This window comes from Neomonachus schauinslandi, chromosome X (assembly GCF_002201575.2).
Source record: "Neomonachus schauinslandi chromosome X, ASM220157v2, whole genome shotgun sequence".
In the NCBI taxonomy this organism is placed as follows: Eukaryota; Metazoa; Chordata; class Mammalia; order Carnivora; family Phocidae; genus Neomonachus; species Neomonachus schauinslandi.
This window is the reverse complement of record NC_058419.1, coordinates 111,873,411-111,892,753: the sequence shown is the minus strand read 5'-3', so window position 1 is coordinate 111,892,753 and position 19,343 is coordinate 111,873,411. Positions and strand designations below refer to the sequence as shown.

Sequence of the window (19,343 nt, the reverse complement as noted above, 5' to 3'; positions counted from 1 at the left end):
CCATTACATGCTAATATAAATATGGTTGTGGGTCATTCTTTCAAGTAAGAAATGGTGTTCTACCAAAAACAAGCAGGTAGTTCAGCTTGCAACTCACTCAAGTGATTTTCTTCAAGACAACCATCTTGCTTTGTTATGTAACAGAAGTGCTTTATGTGTATTCTTCATTTTATCATATAGATTCCTAAAAAGACATGTACTCGAAAGTTGAAATTTAATACAAGCAATAATTTTTACTGCTTCATCAAAGAAAGACATCCTTAACTAAAACGGGCTTTTTGTCTTTTTTTTTTTTTTTAACTGCGAGAGTGTAACATTGAAGAATCCAATGCCTTGATTTATGCTAAGGTGCCACCAGTTCACCCATCCTTGCTTTGAGTCATCAGTGTAAATACAAACATAGGGAAAGAGCCAACGAGCTGAGTGTTGCTATGAATATAGTTTTGACTTTATGGGCCTTCTGTAAGATCTGGCAACCACCCCTGAGAGATCCACAGATCATGCTTTGAGACCTGCTTTCCTAGATGGTCGTCTACAAACAATAAACTCTAATCATGCTGTGGACCTTAGTGTTGTACTTTACAGAGGGAATGGAAAATGTGTGGTTAATCTGGAAATTCAGTGGAGACTGGTTAAGTGGAGTTGCCACTTAATAAAAAATTTTACATGAATTTTAGAATTGTCTCTGACTCCAGACTAAGAGTTTCAAAACTTGATTTATTGGGAGTCTGTCGTTCTTTATTTCACCAACATTTTCTGGCCTGTCTTAATTTTTGTATTGATTGCATGGATCACTTCTAATCTTAGGGATCATTTTCTTTTAAGAATATTTCCCAGGTCTCGGGCGCCTGGGTGGCTCAGTTGGTTAAGCGACTGCCTTCGGCTCAGGTCATGATCCTGGAGTCCCGGGATCGAGTCCCGCATCGGGCTCCCTGCTCGGCAGGGAGTCTGCTTCTCCCTCTGACCCTCCTCCCTCTCATGCTCTCTGTCTCTCATTCTCTCTGTCTCAAATAAATAAATAAAATCTTTAAAAAAAAAAAAAATATTTCCCAGGTCTCCCAGAAATATTTTCAAGGCTTGATTTTATTGCAGGGTTCTATTAAACATGCATAGTGGGATGTGTTAAAATGACTGTTTCCCCCCTCCTTTATACATTACAGCATCTTGTCTCTACTTTGTATTGCTTTTCCCTTGAAAGTATTCTAAAGTGATGCCTGAAAGGTTTTAGGGAGAGTGGAAAGTGCCAGGGTTATTATTTGGGGCATCACTGGGGAGTAGTAAAAATGGAATTTCTCTTAAAAGAGAACTTTAATTTAATACAGTATCCTGCTTCTGCATGAAAAAGATAGTAGATGGAAAACAAAACAGTTTTTAAAAATGCATGCTGTATATTGGGTGAATTATCATCCAAGATGCTTTCTTAAGTTGTTAATACATGATTTATGGGTCTACCTAATTTGTGGAGATTAATGGCTCCCTATTTAATTTTTAGAATATGCTTGAATTGCTGGAAGAAATGCCAAATGGAGTTCCACCTGAAAAAGTTAAAAGTTATATCTATCAGCTAATCAAAGCTATTCACTGGTGCCATAAGAATGATATTGTCCATAGAGGTAAGTATGGAATTTTTGAAATGGAAAATATTAAGAAAACATCAGAGTTAACAATGAAATATTTTACATATTACTGTCTTAAGAGTATTTCCATGGGCACTGACGTTCCATTTAAATTAAATACATTTTGAAAGTACAGGATATGAGATGTCATTCACCTTCCAAGTCTCCTTTTGGATCACCAAAAAGATGGACTGCAAATTTATTTGGATATTATGGTGAGATATCTGTTTGTATAACCAGATCTATTCTCAACTTTAGAAATGCCTAGGGATATAAAGAACTCAACAAATAGGAACTTTGAAGCTTACTTTGGGCAAAAAGAGCAAAGGGATGTTCTCTGTTGCCTTTTGGTCCTACTGGTAGACCAGAAAATGTGAAACCACCCAGAATAAGGCTTTAAACGTGGTCACTTGACCCCCATTGACAGTCACCTCTCATCCCCTGTTAGACCAACCACCTCTGGTATATACCCTTCACTTCCTGAATTTCCCTATCCATTAGTGAAAAGTGCCCATTGCAAGTTGTAGGCATGATCAACGTTGCATAAAGGTAATGAGTTGGCTTCCGTAAACTGTTTTATTGCTATGAGGTGGGTGGTTTATAATAATAAAAGGGAAATTACTTTCTCAGCACGGTCTTTGACTCTACACTATTTGTCTTCTCCTGATAATCTCTCTTGAATTCCAGAGTTTTACAGTAATGGGACACACTGATAAAATAATGAAGCCAGAAGATGTTTATCAGAAAGTCTTACAATATCTACTTCTTGTCTCTGAATTATCAGATAAATGAATACTACATTTTAATTTACCTATACAAACACACAAGCATATCACTTTAAAAATAGTCTCACTTTAAGAATAGCTTAAAGGTCATGTGAAGAATGCCAACTCCTATTACATCTAGAAAAAGACATTTTATATTTCTCTTGGATTTGACTTTCATACTAGTTACCTCATCAAGGTTTTTGGTGGTATAGATAGATCTCCAAGTCAACTGCATATCTATCTAGTGTCTAGGGTAATGATTCTAATAACAGTCTATACTACAATATTAGGCTATTAATAAGGAACTGATTTAGCTTCATTTCTATAGTGATGCTGTGATTTGGTTAAGTATATAGTAATAAATCAATGGTTGTGAATTAGCAGTAGAAACCATGATTCTGAAATCTACAGATTTTGCTCCTATTGCTTCCCTTTTTCCATTTTCACCTCTGCCATCTGATATAGATGATGGGTACTCTAAAAATAAAATTGTGAGATCTCCCAAGGCAGGAATTACATAGCATTTTCTGTATATTTCTACTCTGCTCCCGCCACATCTTCTGAAGATCCATGGAAAAAATGAGAAATGTTTTCTTGATTCATGCAGGATAACTTCAGCATTAGATATTTATAATTGTGAACCACACAGAAAAGCTAAAGAGATATGTAAATGTAGACATTATATACAAAATCACAACAAATTCTATCGTTTTATATAGTTTTTCCTCTAGTAAATATAATGCTAGCTACTTATATGTGTTTTTTTTTTTAAAGGTGGCAATCTTTTTTATTTTATTTATTTTTAAATTTTTTTAAAGATTTAAAGAGAGAGACAGCGAGAGAGGGAACACAAGCAGGGGGAGTGGGAGAGGGAGAAGCAGACTCCCCACGGAGCAGGGAGCCCGATGCGGGGCTTGATCCCAGGACCCTGGGATCATGACCTGAGCCGAAGGCAGACGCTGAACCACTGAGCCACCCAGGCGCCCCTACTTATATGTGTTTTTAAAGTATCTGGGGGGGCGCCTGGGTGGCTCAATCAGTTAAGCAGCTGCCTTCGGCTCAGGTCATGATCCTGGGGTCTTGGGATTGAGCCCCACATCCGGCTCCCTGCTCAGCGGAGAGCCTGCTTCTCCCTTTCCATCTGCCTGCCACTCTGCCTACTTGTGCTCTCTCTGTCAAATAAATAAATAAAATCTTTAAAATAAAATAAAATAAAATAAAGTATCTTGTGGGTGTGAACATTTCTTTTGATATTCTATCTCCAGAAATTTATGTTCTTACTACTTTAGAAAGTATAGTTCCTTGAAACGTGGTGGCCTAGATTCAGTGATTCTTAAATTCCTTTCAGAGATCGCATTAATACCTTTAAGATTTGAAGGGAAAAATATTTTTTAAATTGTGGGTTTTCATGTTTCTCAAAAAGAAATTAGTTGAAACTTTTATGTATCAGCAAAAAGGGTGTTACCCTGCTTTTCTTTTCTTTTTTTTTTTTTAAGATTTTATTTTTATTTATTTGAGAGAGAGAGAATGAGAGAGAACACATGAGAGGGGGGAGGGTCAGAGAGAGAAGCAGACTCCCTGCCGAGCAGGGAGCCCGATGTGGGACTCGATCCAGGGACTCCAGGATCATGACCTGAGCTGAAGGCAGTCGCTCAACCAACTGAGCCACCCAGGCGCCCCTACCCTGCTTTTCACTGCCACAGTTTCTATTCACATTACCGTGGATATTTCTAATTAGGTGCCATTATAGTGATCCAATAGTGTCAATCAGCAGTCCATGGAACATTTTTTAATAATTGTTTTTTTTGTCTTTATACCCCAGATATAAAGCCAGAAAATCTCTTAATCAGCCACAATGATGTTTTGAAACTGTGTGATTTTGGTAAGTTAAAAAAGAAATTGAGCCCTGTAAGTAGAATTAATTTAATATAACATATAGGTAGCTTTTAAAGGCTTATTAAAAGTATTTTTTTATGTTTTGACTTCAATTAGCAGAGGAATATTCTATTGGGTCATATGTTGAAAAATTGATTGCTGGGAAAATACTCTCCTTGCATAGTGTTGTCTATTCTTTTTTAAAAATTCATAATGCAGTATTTGTTCAATGAGAACACAAAGCAAATAGATGCACGTGCATATATTCATAAACCCAGTACTTAATGATTCCAAAAAACCAATTTTCTATGAAATCCACTATGCCTTCTGTTTTGGGTAGGATAAAAGAAATATTTTTAAAGTATTAAAGTAGAAATTATTTTAGGTATAATCATAAGCACTAACAATATGCATAGGTAGATACATATGTATCATGTATATGCAATAGTTACATATCCATGAAGGTCAAAGACATTTTTAGAACAATTCCATTTATTCCCTTTAAATGTTCAATGAATGAGATTAGTAATTGATGTGTAATATTCCAGCTCCTGGTTGAGTGTATAAGGAAGCTTTTGAATTGTACTCTCTCCTAGTAGAAAATTGTGCATTCTTTTCCATATATATGAAACTGTATTAAGTGCTATTAAAAATTTGAGTTAAAATAATTCAAAAAAGTTTTAAAACTATAAATTAGGGTGTTTAAGTTCTGGGTCACCTTAAAAAAATCTTTTGTCTAATGCATATGCTGAAAAATAACAACTTGATTTTTTTTAATGTTTTTTCACACATTCAAGTATAATCATAAATATAATGTAAACCTCTACATATAAGTGAGAATTCATCTCCTTTCATAAGCATAGGTTAGATTAGTACCTCGGAGGTGGATCGAACAAATGAGAAATAGAAGCATTCTAAGAATGCACTGTGTGAATGACTAGTTTTCTCCAGTGTAGCTGTTAGAAGCATGTGTAACTGTTTTCACTCAGTGTTTGCAAAGAATTTGAATATTATGAACCTGCTTGCCTGAGGAAAAATGTTTTATAATAAGGGCTTAAATTTTTTCATACTTTATAAAGAATATTGCAAAGAAGAGACCTGCTATATGTTAAACATCTTATGAAGTGCTTAGAAGAATAAAAAAGAAACACCAAAATACAGTTATTTAAAAGATTTTGACCTTGACATTTTTAGCACTTTCTTAGTATTATGATTTTCAGGAATATTTCTGGTTCTATTTCTCACTTCCTATCCATAATTGTGACTACCATCAAATACTGAGATTTTATGCACCTCATATGCCCTTTACTATGCATCCATGATTCTATGGGTTGGTGATTTGCTTAAACCCCCAAATTACTGAAATTTGTAAACAAGTTATAAATACAAAAGAGATGCCTATAGAATGGTTAATAATAGGAAAAGGGTATCCCTGGCCTGGCATCATTTCTTTTCTTTTTTTTATTTTTATTTTTTAAAGATTTGTTTATTTATTTGGGGGGGGGGGGGAGGGGGGGGGGGGGGGGGGGGGGGGGCGCAAAGGGAGAGGGAGAGAGAATTCTCAAGCAGACTTCCCTTTGCGCACGGAGCCAGACTCAGGGCTTGATCCCAGGACCCTGAGATCATGACCTGAGCCGAAATCAAGAGTCGGACACTTAACCAAATGAGCCACCCAGGCACCCCCTGGCATCATTTCTTAAAGGAAAGACAATTTGAAGTGGTAAGGAAATTTCACAGGGCTGCACTGCATGTGGTTCTCTATGTCCTACGTGTCCCCAGTGAACACTTCTCAACTGCTTTCCTTCCCAGAGCGCCGGGCTCCTTTGTCTAGCTTGAAGAATCCCATTTGAAAATAGGAATATTTCTTCCAAATATGTCTTATGAAGAAGCGTTGATTAACTGACGTTAGGGCTTTGTTTTTTGCTGTGGTTGTTTTTATTTTTTACTGTTACACTGTTTTCTACTTTTCAAAACTGACACCTTAATTTTTACCCCTAATTTTAATGTTCTGGTTCTCTGTGACTATCCATAATGCTTTTGGTGAGTTAGGTGGCTTATTTTTTGGCCCCAAAACCTTTTGAAAGGGTTTGGAGGGAAAATAATTATTGATAGAGTCTGTAAGTAATTAAGATACCCCTAATATGCTTCTCAGTCACATTAGGAGATTAAAATAATTTTGGCCTGCTTAGTTTCCATCATTGCCAACCATTAGTTGTCTATATAATGGCTAGAACTGATCAGCAACAGTAGATCTACGAATAGTAATGTTAAGTCCCACATATCAGAATATAATGACTAGCTCAGTTGGTTGAGTGTCTGCCTTCCACTCGGATCATGCCTTCCACTCGGATCATGATCTCGTGGTCCTGGGATCGTGTCCCCCGTCGGGCTCCCTGCTCAGTGGGGAGTCTGCTTTTCCCTCTCCCTCTGTGATCTCTCTCTCAAGTAAACAAATAAAAAATCTTTGGGTGAAAAAAAAGAATATAATGACCATCTGTGACAGGGTATTTTAGCTTTAACTTGGGCTCTTATAGGGACTTCATTTTGGTCCTAAGATTTGCATTTATTGAGAGAGCTGACTTAGAAGTATGCTCTGAATGCTTATAAAAGCATGTGATAACTTGAAAAATATGGATTTCTTTAGTATAGGAGGAGACTGGTTTTTTTAGTGAGTACACTGTATATTTTAATTGACATATGAATGGACTAATGTTTTAAAATAACGAAGGCACCATTAATAAACAGCCCATTCAGTACCAGTTATTATGTTCTTTTGATGTTCCTTTAAAATATTAGTAGCACTGAAATACTTTGCCAACATGAAGTTATTATTTCTTTTTCAAAGTTACACCTTTGGGTTTTTCTGTCTTTCAGGTTTTGCTCGGAATCTATCAGAAGGCAATAATGCTAATTATACAGAATATGTGGCCACCAGGTGGTATCGGTCCCCAGAACTCTTACTTGGGTAAGTTACCTTCCCCAGATAAAATGACTTTTATATATCTGCTGATCGTGTATCATTAGCTTTGGGATCATCTATGAAAGATAAGAACTTTAGTTAATTAAATACCAGTTACCTATTGCAGTGTAACAAACCACTCAAACACTTAATGGTATAAAACAAACACCATTTTATTTGCCACAGTTCTGGGTACCAGTGATTTGGGAGAGTCAGTAATTGAAGTTCAGCTGGATTGTTTTTCTGCTGGTCTCAATGGGAATCACTCAGGTAGCAACAGTCACTCAGCAGATCATTTGGAGGCTGGCTGGTTTACGAGGCCTCAGCTGGGACAGACCATCTCTGTTCCGTGGAGACTCATCCTCCAGTGGGCCAGTCCAAGTTGCTTCATGTGATAACCGAAAACTTCCCTGCAGCAAGAGAGCAAGCCTCAAAGCAAAGGTGGTTTTGAAGCCTCTGTTTGCATGGCTTTTGCCTCATTGGCCGAAACCTGTTACATGGCCAAGTCCTGATTCAAGGGATAAAGAAATAAACTCGACCTCTTGTTGGGAGGACTGGCCTACCTGTTGGTTTGTTCGTTCATTCATTCATTCAACAAACAGTAATCAAGTATCTCTTATACCTGACCACTTTGCTAGAAACATGATGTAAATATTGAAGCAGTTGCCAATTTTCTTCTGAATAGAGAAATCCTGTTTGATGATAAATGGCTATTCAAACACACTGCATTGATGATTTTCTCAGCAACATCATATCCATCCACTTTGTGCCCACCCTTCCACTTTCAGTGCTCTTTCATTCATCTGTTAACCCCAGAAAAGGGTTTTCTGATAAGATTCTTCTTTTCTTTTTAGTAACTTGAGAGCCTAGGAAGGAGCCTATCCTCCTGAACTCAATCACATAGTTATATGAATAATCCTCTACTTACCTTAGTGGTAGTATTTTCTTATTTTCCCTACATTGTATTTCCTTCTTGGGGACCATCCAAGAATGGAGAAAGAAGGCACATTCTGCAAATAAAATGAGATGTGGTGATGATGACTGGTGCTCTAATTACAGGTTTCATCTTTTTAGTGTGCCATATATATATCTGGGGGACATGAGAAATTTAATTTTTAAAGGTTTTATTTATTTGTTCATTTTAGAAAGAGAACTTGAGTGGGTGGAGGAGCAGAGGAAGAGGGAGAGAGAGAATCTCAAGTAGACTCTGTGCTGAGTGTAGAGCCTCACGCGAGGCTTGATTCCACAACCTGGAGATCATGGCCTGAGCTGAAATCTGGAGTCAGATACTCAACCCACTGAGCCACCCAGGCACCCCGAGAAATTGAATTTTTAAAAGATACTTTTTATATAGCAGGAATACAAATTTCTGTGTTTCTTTTGTTGACGATCATGATGACTATATGTGTAAGTTACTGAGGGTTTATTTTGATAGATTGTAATTTTTTTTTTTTAAGATTTATTTATTTATTTATTTGACAGAGAGAGAGAGACCGCGAGAGAGGGGACATAAGCAGGGGGAGTGGGAGAGGGAGAAGCAGGCTTCCCGCGGAGCAGGGAGCCCGATGCGGGGCTCGATCCCAGGACCCTGGGATCATGACCTGAGCCGAAGGCAGATGCTTAACGACTGAGCCACCCAGGTGTCCCGATAGATTGTAATTCTTGATTCATTGCTGGCATAGAGCATATAAGAATTATTGATACCAGGGGCGCCTGGGTGGCTCAGTCGTTAAGCGTCTGCCTTCAGCTCAGGTCATGATCCCAGGGTCTTGGGATCAAGCCCCTCAGCGGGCTCCCTGCTCAGCGGGAAGCCTGCTTCTCCCTCTCCCACTCCCTCTGCTTGTGTCCCCTCTCTCGCTGTGTCTCTGTCAAATAAATAAATAAAATCTTTAAAAAAAAAAAAAAAGAATTATTGATACCAGTTACTGAAAGCTTTACTGTTTTTTTTAAATCAAAAGCTTGGTTTATCTTGGGAAACAAATGGTGGTTAGTCACTTCATTATTTCTCTTTATGTGGATAGATTTTAGAATTTCTGTGCTAATTTTTAAATTTGGTTTTAGGATTGATTTTCTTTTGTGTTTGTCTTTGTTTCTTTTTCTGTGTCCCTCTGTCTGGACTTAATGGGATGCATAATCCATTTTCTTTTGGGAAGGATTGGAATTTGAGTTTACTGGACAGATTTACCAGAGAAGAAATGAGTATGAAGTAGGTCGTTCTTAGAACACCATCCGAGGATTCAAGTATGGTAGAGGACTTTTTATGATAGGTTTTGTCTATATGATGGCCCCAAGGAGTTCATTCTGAGGACACCCTTATTATAGACCTTCAGAGAGTATTTGCTGCCTAATAATACCTGTCAGGAAGCTACAGTTATGTTTAGAGATGTGTGGGAGCTACCAAAAGTAGATGGGGACTCCAATTAATTTGAGCCAAATTATATATTGCTAATTAAACGATTGTCAAGTACTAGTTGAAGAACCGTATTATTCGTGTAAAAATCCCATTGACATCAGTTGATAGTTGGTTAATATTAAGAATTTACATTTTTGTACATTCTTAAGACTTTGTTCTTGACATTCAAAATAATTCCAGCTGCATAAAGTATTCACATCCGTTGACAGAAGAAAAATAGCGCATTTTGGGTATGTAGAGATTTTCTATAAGTTTCTCTATCTAGCACAAGTTTTTACTTCTGTACAGATATTAAAGAAAGATCAGTATCCTTCCCTCCCCAACAAGCTACCAAAAAAAAATTTACATGAAGTTTCCTAATATGGTCCTTAGGTTTTTGTGGGAAGGAAATGAGATAAAGAAAATACTGACTTTCAGTTGTAATGACTTATTGTCCTAGAAACATATTCTGTATAGTGTTAACAGTGCTTTAATTTAGAGTGTCTGTTAAAAGTTTTGTATTCCTGCTGTATCATGGCATTCTAGAATTTTATCCCGTATTTTTTTCAGATACTTTATTTTGTCTTACCTTCGTTTAACTTTTTTTTTTTTTTAATTTCTTTAGATAAAGAAAGACAGTATGAGCAGGGGGGAGGGGTACAGGGAGGGAGAGAGAGAATCTTAAGCAGGCTCCATGCATGGAGCCTGATGTGGGGCTCGATCCCACAACCCCGAGATCATGACCTGAGCCAAAACCAAGAGTCAGACACGCAACCGACTGAGCCACCCAGGCACCCCTGGCTTTCCTTTGTTAAAACTTGGATTATTTGTGTTTGAAACTAAAGAAAATACGGTTTCTTAATCTGCCACATATAATTTGATTTAAGACTATAGATATTGGGGCATACATATAAAGCTGTTTTTGGAGTACTTAGGTTTTCACTTACAGCCTCCATTTATTAATAACAGTAATAATCCTAAAGCCCTCTGGTAAACTCAGATCCTAGAGGGGAACTGTAAACCCCTAAGGAAATGGAAGAAACATGCTTTGAGGCAAATAGTTATCATAAAGCTCCATATACACAGGGTACAAATAGTTTTAGGTAAATAATGCAGGAGAGCTTAGCCCACTCTTAGGTATTAGAAATTGTGATTCTATGCAATCAGAAGTTAAATAGTACTCAGTGTTTATTGTTTAAGAAGACACGTGAGTCGGTAGTACATTTTAATAGACTGATCTCAAAAAATGGATGAGGTATATAACTTTTTGACATTTCAAGAGCTAAAGGATAATTACCTAGAAAATGCATTTCTTGGAAGCATTTGATTTTCTAAGTGAAGTGTTAACTCATCAGACATGTGCACTGTTTTAGGGTTTATTAAGCCATTCATGTTCAAGATATGCCCAGATATGAATAGATTTCAACTTAGTGTATACCAACTAAATTATTATTAAACTGATGGTTTTACTAGCATAGATTTATTTACTTGTGCTCTGAATTTTTACTTGGATATCCGTAATTCCTTTTTTTCAGCCTCATTTTTAATTCCTTAAATACACAAATTGCTTTAAATCATGAATCTGTTCAAAGTAATTTGGAAATTATTAAAATGTATTTCTTCATTTGCCAAGATAATCTTTCCCTTTGCTTTTCAGAGCTCCCTATGGAAAGTCCGTCGATATGTGGTCAGTGGGCTGTATTCTTGGGGAGCTTAGCGATGGACAGCCTTTATTTCCTGGAGAAAGCGAAATTGACCAACTTTTTACTATTCAGAAGGTGCTAGGACCACTTCCATCTGAACAGATGAAGCTCTTCTACAGTAATCCCCGATTCCATGGGCTCCGGGTAAGAGGCTTTACTAAAACTCCAAATGGAATCAGTACAGCAGTATTTAAATCATTGTTCATTGCACAATGGAATGCTAAGCTGTCCATCGAATACTATTCCCTTTCCCAATACAATGTTTATAATCCTCATTATAATATTTTATCTTTGAATCTTATATAGTATTTGTGAATTTTAAGAAGTAGTCTGAATTTGAAAGTGGCAGCTGCTAATGTTTTTCCTAATTTATAAGTTCCAAATTTTCAAACTCTGTTCTAGCATATGCATTATTATATTCTACACTTTGGTTATCTCAGAATGTTTCTTTGTCTAAAATATTAAGCATCCCCAAAAGATACAAAATGTATAAATGACTTGCTAATTTGAACAAATGTATTTGTAATGATTTGAGGGAGAATATGAATACTTGCATTCTATAGATTTAAAGGTTGTGTTCTAGCATGTATTTCTTGTCTCTTGACAGTGAAACATCAGATCTTCTTTTCAAGCCAGTATATTGTCTTGGGCAGCCTTCTCTAGACTTGCTAACTTTGTACAAAACTTGTTTTCAGAGCATATGCTTAAAAAGGATCTTAAGGTTTAAACTTTCCCCAGATGAGAGACAAGCAACTTGCAGAGGCACCTTATTAGAGTAGCCAGATATAGGCTGCTTCTCTCTTCCATCTACCCCCAAAGCTACTTTTTTAGTTTTCAACTACTCTGGGCTAACATGCCAATTGGTGACCATTGTGAGAACTCTAAAATAAACTCACCGCCACTCCCTTTCTTTCTCTTAAATGCATGATTCTCAAACCATGTTTTCTTGACATTCGCAAAAGCACTTCATTTTTTCTTTTGACTTTCTGGACCTCCGTTCATTCCACTTTGAAGAGCATCCCCTCCTCATACATGAGAGCACCCAACATGGTGCCCGCTCCTCTCCAAACTCTTACCACACTTGTCTTTCCTTTTCTTTGCCTTCTATAAACATTTTACGGTTTTTCCAGCTTCATGGATTTGGGATTTGTGGCTCCTTCTCCCGGGAAGGTGCTTCTGTTGTGTGGTCCCTTTTCACTTCGTAAATCTCAGCTCCAAGAATGTCCCCTTCTGGGGCACCTGGGTGGCTCAGTCGGTAAGCCTCTGCCTTCGGCTCAGGTCATGATCCCTTCTGGGATCGAGCCTCGCATCAAGCTCCCTGCTCTGCGGGAAGCCTGCTTCTCCCTCTCCCACTCCCCCTGCTTGTGTTCCCTCTCTCACTGTTTCTCTCTCTGTCAAATAAATAAATAAAATCGTTAAAAAAAAAAAAAAAAAAAAGAATGTGCCCTTCTCTAATGACACCAACATACTGCCCCCACCCTCTTCCTAGTGTCTCGCATAGCACCACCCTTTTTTTTTCCCATCCTAGCACTTCCCCTGGTATGTAGTTGTGTTGTTCATTTGTTTACTTGTTAATTATTAACTGTTGAGTTCTCAACTACTGGAGTATAAACTCCCCAATGGCAGAAATCAACTGTTTTTTCACTATATTTCTAACATCTATAGCAGAGCCCAGCACATCTAGTTAGGGGCACAGTGAATACTTGAACGATGGATTGAGCCAGTTTGTGTCACCAGCACTCAAGTTCAGCTGAACCTCCCTTCTCTCCATCTCTAATGCTTCTTTCACCCTTAGCACTTTTTACCTGAAATATTTTTTTTTTTTTTTTTTTTAAGATTTTATTTATTTATTTGAGACAGAGAGAATGAGAGAGAGAGAGCACATGAGAGGGGGGACGGTCAGAGGGAGAAGCAGGCTCCCTGCCGAGCAGGGAGCCCGATGCGGGACTCGATCCAGGGACTCCAGGATCATGACCTGAGCCGAAAGCAGTCGCTTAACCAACTGAGCCACCCAGGCGCCCTTTACCTGAAATATTGATGATCACTCCTAAACACATTTCTCCAACTTTCTGTCTTCACTTTAGTGTTTTCACATTGCCTTTGGAATAATCTTCCCTCAAATTACACATTCAATTATATCTCCTTTGTATTTGAAAGTCTGTATGGGATTGCTTACATTTAAACTCCTTAGGGGGTAGCATTAAGAACCCCTTGCTCTTAGCCCTCCAGCCTTGTCTGCCACTCATTCCCACCATTGCACCCTACTTGTCAACGTACTGAACTTCTTACCATTTCCTTGACATGTTCCTTCTACAGCGCCGTATTTTCATTTCTATGATGCTCCTAGTACTCGCTCTACTTCATGGACAGCTCTTCCTCCTCCTTCCCCCAGACTGAGGTCAAGTGTTCTCCTTCCGGGAAGCCCTTCTAGACTCCTCCAGGGAGTGGGTGACTCCCCCTTCTGCGCTCCAGTGGCTCTCATTGCCATCTCTTTTAAGTAGCTGTTTAAAAAAAAAAATGTATCCTCACTGAACTGATGAATTTCTTGAGGAAATGAACTATCATGCCCACCATTATAGCCACAGCACATCTAGAGTAGTGCCTACAAGGTTGAATGGTAATGAAAGATTGAATATTTGACCTCAGGATTTTAACAGTAACTTCTGGAACATCAAGCTTGGCCTGCTAGCTGCCTGTTCTTTGCCTGGTTAAAGAGACTCCATGCTGGATTGCCTGAAGAGAGTGTAAACAGATGTGTTATGGTACCTGGCCTTAATAACTTATAAACTAGCTGAAGAATTGAGACGTTTTTGCATGAAATAATCGGAAAGCAATATAACTTATAATAAAGCACCTCATTCTTTACTGCATTGCACTGTTTTCTAATACATCTCTCAGTATGGCTGAGACCATGAGAGTGTTAAACATTCTGGAAAGTTAGACATCATAGTTGGCTGGATTCACTTGAGAAAGATTTATAGAAATTTGAAATTTGTATGGATATGAAGAATGAGTAGCATTTAGATTAGATAGGCCAAACGAAGGATTTCTTTCCCTCATTTGTGTGTGGTCTGTTTTGTTCACAGTCTCCTCACTAAATAGTATTATCTGTAAAATGCTAGATAGCACATGACAGCACCGCTTATAAATAACCTTCATAGAAATTGCTGCTTCCATGACACTTTGATTTTTATAAACTTTAATATTTTACAGTTTAGTCTGAATGTGTTTGTGGTATTTTAACTAAATTAGATTAATCTTTTTGGAGGTTTAGCAATGTCATTTGAGAGAAATGTCTTCCTTTATCATTTTGTTGGAGAATATCTGTGGAAGATAGCTAAGCATGTAGAGTGTGGGAACTGGAACTTCCATGAGATAACAGACTCACCGGTGACCAGTCTGGTGTTATTGGCGTTTTGATTCAGTTGTGTAGAGATTGGGAAGTCAACAAGATGTTGCTCTATTGGTATGCTTTACTTTGAAAAAGTAACAGTTGATGTCCCATAGTCTAGGGCATAGACTCTGGAGTTAGACTGCTGGGGTTCAAAGCCTGGCTCCATATTTCCTACATGAATGACTTTGGCAAGTTTCTTGTGCCTCTGTTTCTTTGTGTAGAAAATGCTGATAACAGAAGTACTACCCTTTAGGGTTGTTGTGAAGGTTAAATGTTATCTGTAACATGCCCAGACCAGTGCCTGACACATAGTAAGTGCTTGCTAAAGACGTACTCTCGTTGTATTGTATTGTTCAAGTGATTAAGAAAGAAAAGCTACTCATTGGGATATAATTTAAACTTTTATGCTTGAGTTTTGGTTATTTGTTGAATTATTACATGAGAGTGGTAAATTTCATTCAAAAGCATATATATTAATTTTTTTTAACTTTGGTCATTTTTTTATCATAATATTTTTAATACCTTTTCACTCTGCATTAATTTTCTTATCAATGAAATGTTACTTCTGAAGAAAGAAAGGGACATCTGGTAGCATAAGATAGACCTCATAAGCAAAATATTAATTAAAATGTAGCAGTACAGAGTTATTTATCACAGCATGACAGGTGTCTCTCTTTGGGCTGATATTTAATACTCCAACAACATCCAAAAGAACTTCCGTTGAGAGAGGTGCCTAGGTTCAGAAAGAGTGTGGGTTTGGATTATAGACCTGGGTGCAAATATTAGTTCTGCTTTTTAATTATGTAACTTGCCTTGAATCAGTTATTTGAACTTCCTGATTGTCACCTTCTTCATCTCTAAAATAAGAAGAATTGCTAAAATGCCTTGTATAGCATCGCTTCCCTCTGTAATTAGTTATAGATTATTGCCTGTGTGTCTGTGTTAAGTTCATGTTATTCCTTCTACTTCCTTTATCTGGGGTGCTGTCCTACTTTTCTCTGTCCTCACATTTTTCTTATCTTTCAAAACCTAGTTCAAATATTATCTGTGGATTCTTTTTTTCTCCAGCTGCAAACCACCTTGGTCTCTCCTTGCTCCAAGCTTCAAGTAGAATTTTTGGCTGCACATTTCAGTGCTGATTGCTGTCCCAGCCAGAGTGTAGGTTGCTTAAGTGCATGGTTTAGGTCTGACCCATATGCTGTAATTCCTGCCATCCCTAGCACAGTGTGCAGATAATAGATAACGTCATAATCTCAACTTAAGTGCCTTGTTTGAATTTTCCTCCATAACTAGTCCTCCCATGCACGTATTGAACACGTTTAAAGATTCTAGTACTTTGCAATGCCTTTTTTTTTTTTTAAGATTTTATTTATTTATTTGACAGAGAGAGAGTTAGCGAGAGCAGAAACACAAGCAGGGAGAGTGGGAGAGGGAGAAGCAGGCTTCCCGCTGAGCAGAGAGCCCCATGTGGGACTCAAACCCAGGACCCTGAGATCATGACCTGAGCCAAAGGCAGACGCTTAACCGACTGAGCCACCCTGGTGCCCCTGACATGCTTTTATATTGGTATAAAGGAAATAAAGCAAAGGAGCCCTCCCATTAGGATGGAGTACATGGCATTGGGCTCTAATACTTTCTCATCCACTTAGATGTTGCAAAATGCGAGGTGCCAGGGAGGACAGAGCACCTAAATAAATTTGACTTCTTCTCCTCATTTTATTTAGAAAGGCATTTATTAATTTAGGAGACTGTTTGTCTTCTGTTCCAACTTATGTAAAGGAAGGGATTGAAAATAGGTCATTAAAAGAGTATTTTAAAAGCAATGTTAGAACATATGTCTGAATTCACTATTGCTATTTCTGTGGCCTTTCAAGTACTGACCTCTCTGCCTTCTCTCTCTCTCTCTTTTTAAGATTTTTATTTATTTATTTGAGATAGAGCATGAGCGGGGTTGGGGGGTGGGCAGAAGCAGAGGGAGAGGGAGAGGGAGAAGCAAGCTCTCCACTGAGCAGGGAGCCCAACACGGAGCTTGATCCCAGGACCCTGGGATCATGACCTGAGCTGAGCTTAACTGACTGGGCCACCCAGGTGCCCCTTCTCTCTCTCTCTTCTTTTTCACTTCTCTAATTTTCAGGAGTAAATGATGTTGTGAAAAAGTCTTAAGAATTGTCTATGTAAGCAGACAAATTCTGTATAAACTGTATTATAACTGAACTATCTATAGAAACAAGACAGTACTGTGTAAACTGTATACACTCAAATTTTTACAGTTAGGTTTGTTTTACATGCTTCATTGACTAGATTTAATATCCTCTTTCATCTGTACATTTTTCTGTTACTTAACACCCAGTCCTATTAATCTGTACCTCAAATACATAGACATAAAAGTAATAGACATATGAAATGAATTTGACTTTGGCACTGGGGCAGTAACTTCTGTTCCTTTGCTACCTTTTCCAGCACTCACAGCACATATGCACATGTGTCCCCTTCCCCACGTGCTAACACTCCTGTCCTGTTCTTACAGTTTCCAGCTGTTAACCATCCTCAGACATTGGAGAGAAGATACCTTGGAATTCTAAATAGCGTCTTACTTGACTTAATGAAGGTGGGCCAAGTTGATGTTGTCTGTATACATGTATTTCACAGAAGTAGGCTCTGGTCACATGTAAACACAAAAAAATCCTGTTTCTCCAGCTTTCATTGCACCAGCCAGTCCATAAGCTGGTGCTGGTTGTTTGATAGTAGACCTTCAAAAAACACTTGTTAATGGATCAGTTTTATTTTATGCCCATTTAGTTTATTGTTCAAAATCAGAGGAGGTTACATTATGCACAGAGTCTTTAAAGGTACACTTAGCACAGTTGGAAATTGCTGAGAGCACTCTCAGAACTTTGCTGTGCTTTAAACTATGTTCCTGTGTGTCCTGAGGAACACTGTGCAAATTGGTGTGGGGGCAATGGTGGGGGAGGGGACATGGCTTTTAGAAAGGCTACATACCACATAACCTTTTGTAGAGAATCACAATATTCATTAATTTATGAAGGCTTTCAGAAATCCCATAGTAAAGAAGCATTTATGTCTTGCTCCACATTTCCCAAATTCAATTAAATACTGAATACTTTTTTAAAAAAATAACTACAGTGCCTGGTGTTCTGAACACAGGTTGAAAGAAGCTATTAAAAAGATAGCCCTCAAGGGTCTTTCATGTTAATTAGGCATAAATTATCTCTTGAATCATTTGGATTTTGTCAGTATGTTGTGTCATACGATCAATATTTATCAGGGCTTAATGATTTGGTAACTTAAAAATGTAAATAGAATAAAGAAGAAGAACTGAGTTAAATACATATATGAAATACATAAATATTTATAAGGTATGCAAATTATGTATACATTTCAGTTAGTGGAGGTATATAAAAATGATTTTGGTCTCACTGGCAGTTAAAACAGTTAACATCAAAATGGTTTCAAATGTATGATACTAGTTGAATACAGAAAAGTTGGCTCCTGAGTAGTATTTTAAATTAGAAGTACATACGACTTTTCACAAGCCAAATATCTACTAGCATCAAAGTGCTATTTTAAGATTAGCAACTGTAGAAATTGCTGCATATACAGACAAAGAACTATTTTCAAATTACTTAAAAGGAGGAGGTCATTATGAGGAAAGTATAAAACTCACTGAGTAAATAGCTTCAAAATTCAGTATTTAGGGGGAAAAAACAACATTTTTTTAAAACTAAAATAGAATCCATATAAATTACCGTAGTTTGGATTAATTCTGGTAACCTGTATCCCCTCTAAAATGGCCAATATGTATAAACAGATGCAGGATGAGATGGCCATTTTAGGTACTTATATATGGACAAAATTAACAAATCTGCTTTAGGGAATGGCATAGAGAATATATTTCTTCATGAAGAGATAAATAATGTTATTTACTTTTCAAACTCATTTTAAAAATAGCTAAAAGACAAAGGAATAGTTCTGTTTATATAACATTCAATAACAAGGCAATATTAATCTTTGGTGAGAAAACTCAGAATTGTGGTTTCCAGGAGTGAGGAGGCACAGGGGTGTAGAGCCAGGGATGGGGGTCTTGAAGAGGTTTCTGGGGTGTTAATGATTTTCTCTATCTCAGTCTTGATGTGGTTACATGGATATGTTTACCTTCTAAAAACTAACTGAAATGTATACATAATTTGCAAACCTTATGGATGTACATTTCAATAAAAATGTTTACTTAATGTTAAAGAAATTTGAAGCTAAATATACTAAATAGGAATTAGTTTAATTTCCAAATTGGTATCAATACAGAAAGATTCCAGTTATCTTTGTACTTTTATCTGTGCTAGATTTTACCAGGTACCACACTGACCCTTGGTAATTAGACTTGGTAATGATTTAACAAAAAAAAGTTCAGTTATTTTTTTAAAAAGACAAAAAGCAAAAAACATGGGCGCCTGGGTGGCTCAGTTGGTTAAGCGACTGCCTTCAGCTCAGGTCATGGTCCTGGAGTCCCGGGATCGAGTCCCGCATCGGGCTCCCTGCTCAGCGGGGGGTCTGCTTCTCCCTCTGATCCCCTTCCCTCTCGTGCTCTCTGTCTCTCATTCTCTGTCTCTCAAATAAATAAA

General features: G+C 37.6%; 1 protein-coding gene across 1 annotated transcript in view; it reads left to right on the top strand.

The window, feature by feature from the left end:
• CDKL5 (cyclin dependent kinase like 5) overlaps positions 1-19,343 on the top strand; it is a 124,579-nt gene that overhangs the window by 72,528 nt on the left and 32,708 nt on the right. The window contains exons 5-9 of the mRNA XM_021683847.2: positions 1,493-1,613; positions 4,206-4,265; positions 7,133-7,223; positions 11,267-11,456; positions 17,234-17,314. Coding sequence (XP_021539522.2) covers positions 1,493-1,613; positions 4,206-4,265; positions 7,133-7,223; positions 11,267-11,456; positions 17,234-17,314 — 543 coding nt within the window. The remainder of the gene's footprint in view (positions 1-1,492; positions 1,614-4,205; positions 4,266-7,132; positions 7,224-11,266; positions 11,457-17,233; positions 17,315-19,343) is intronic.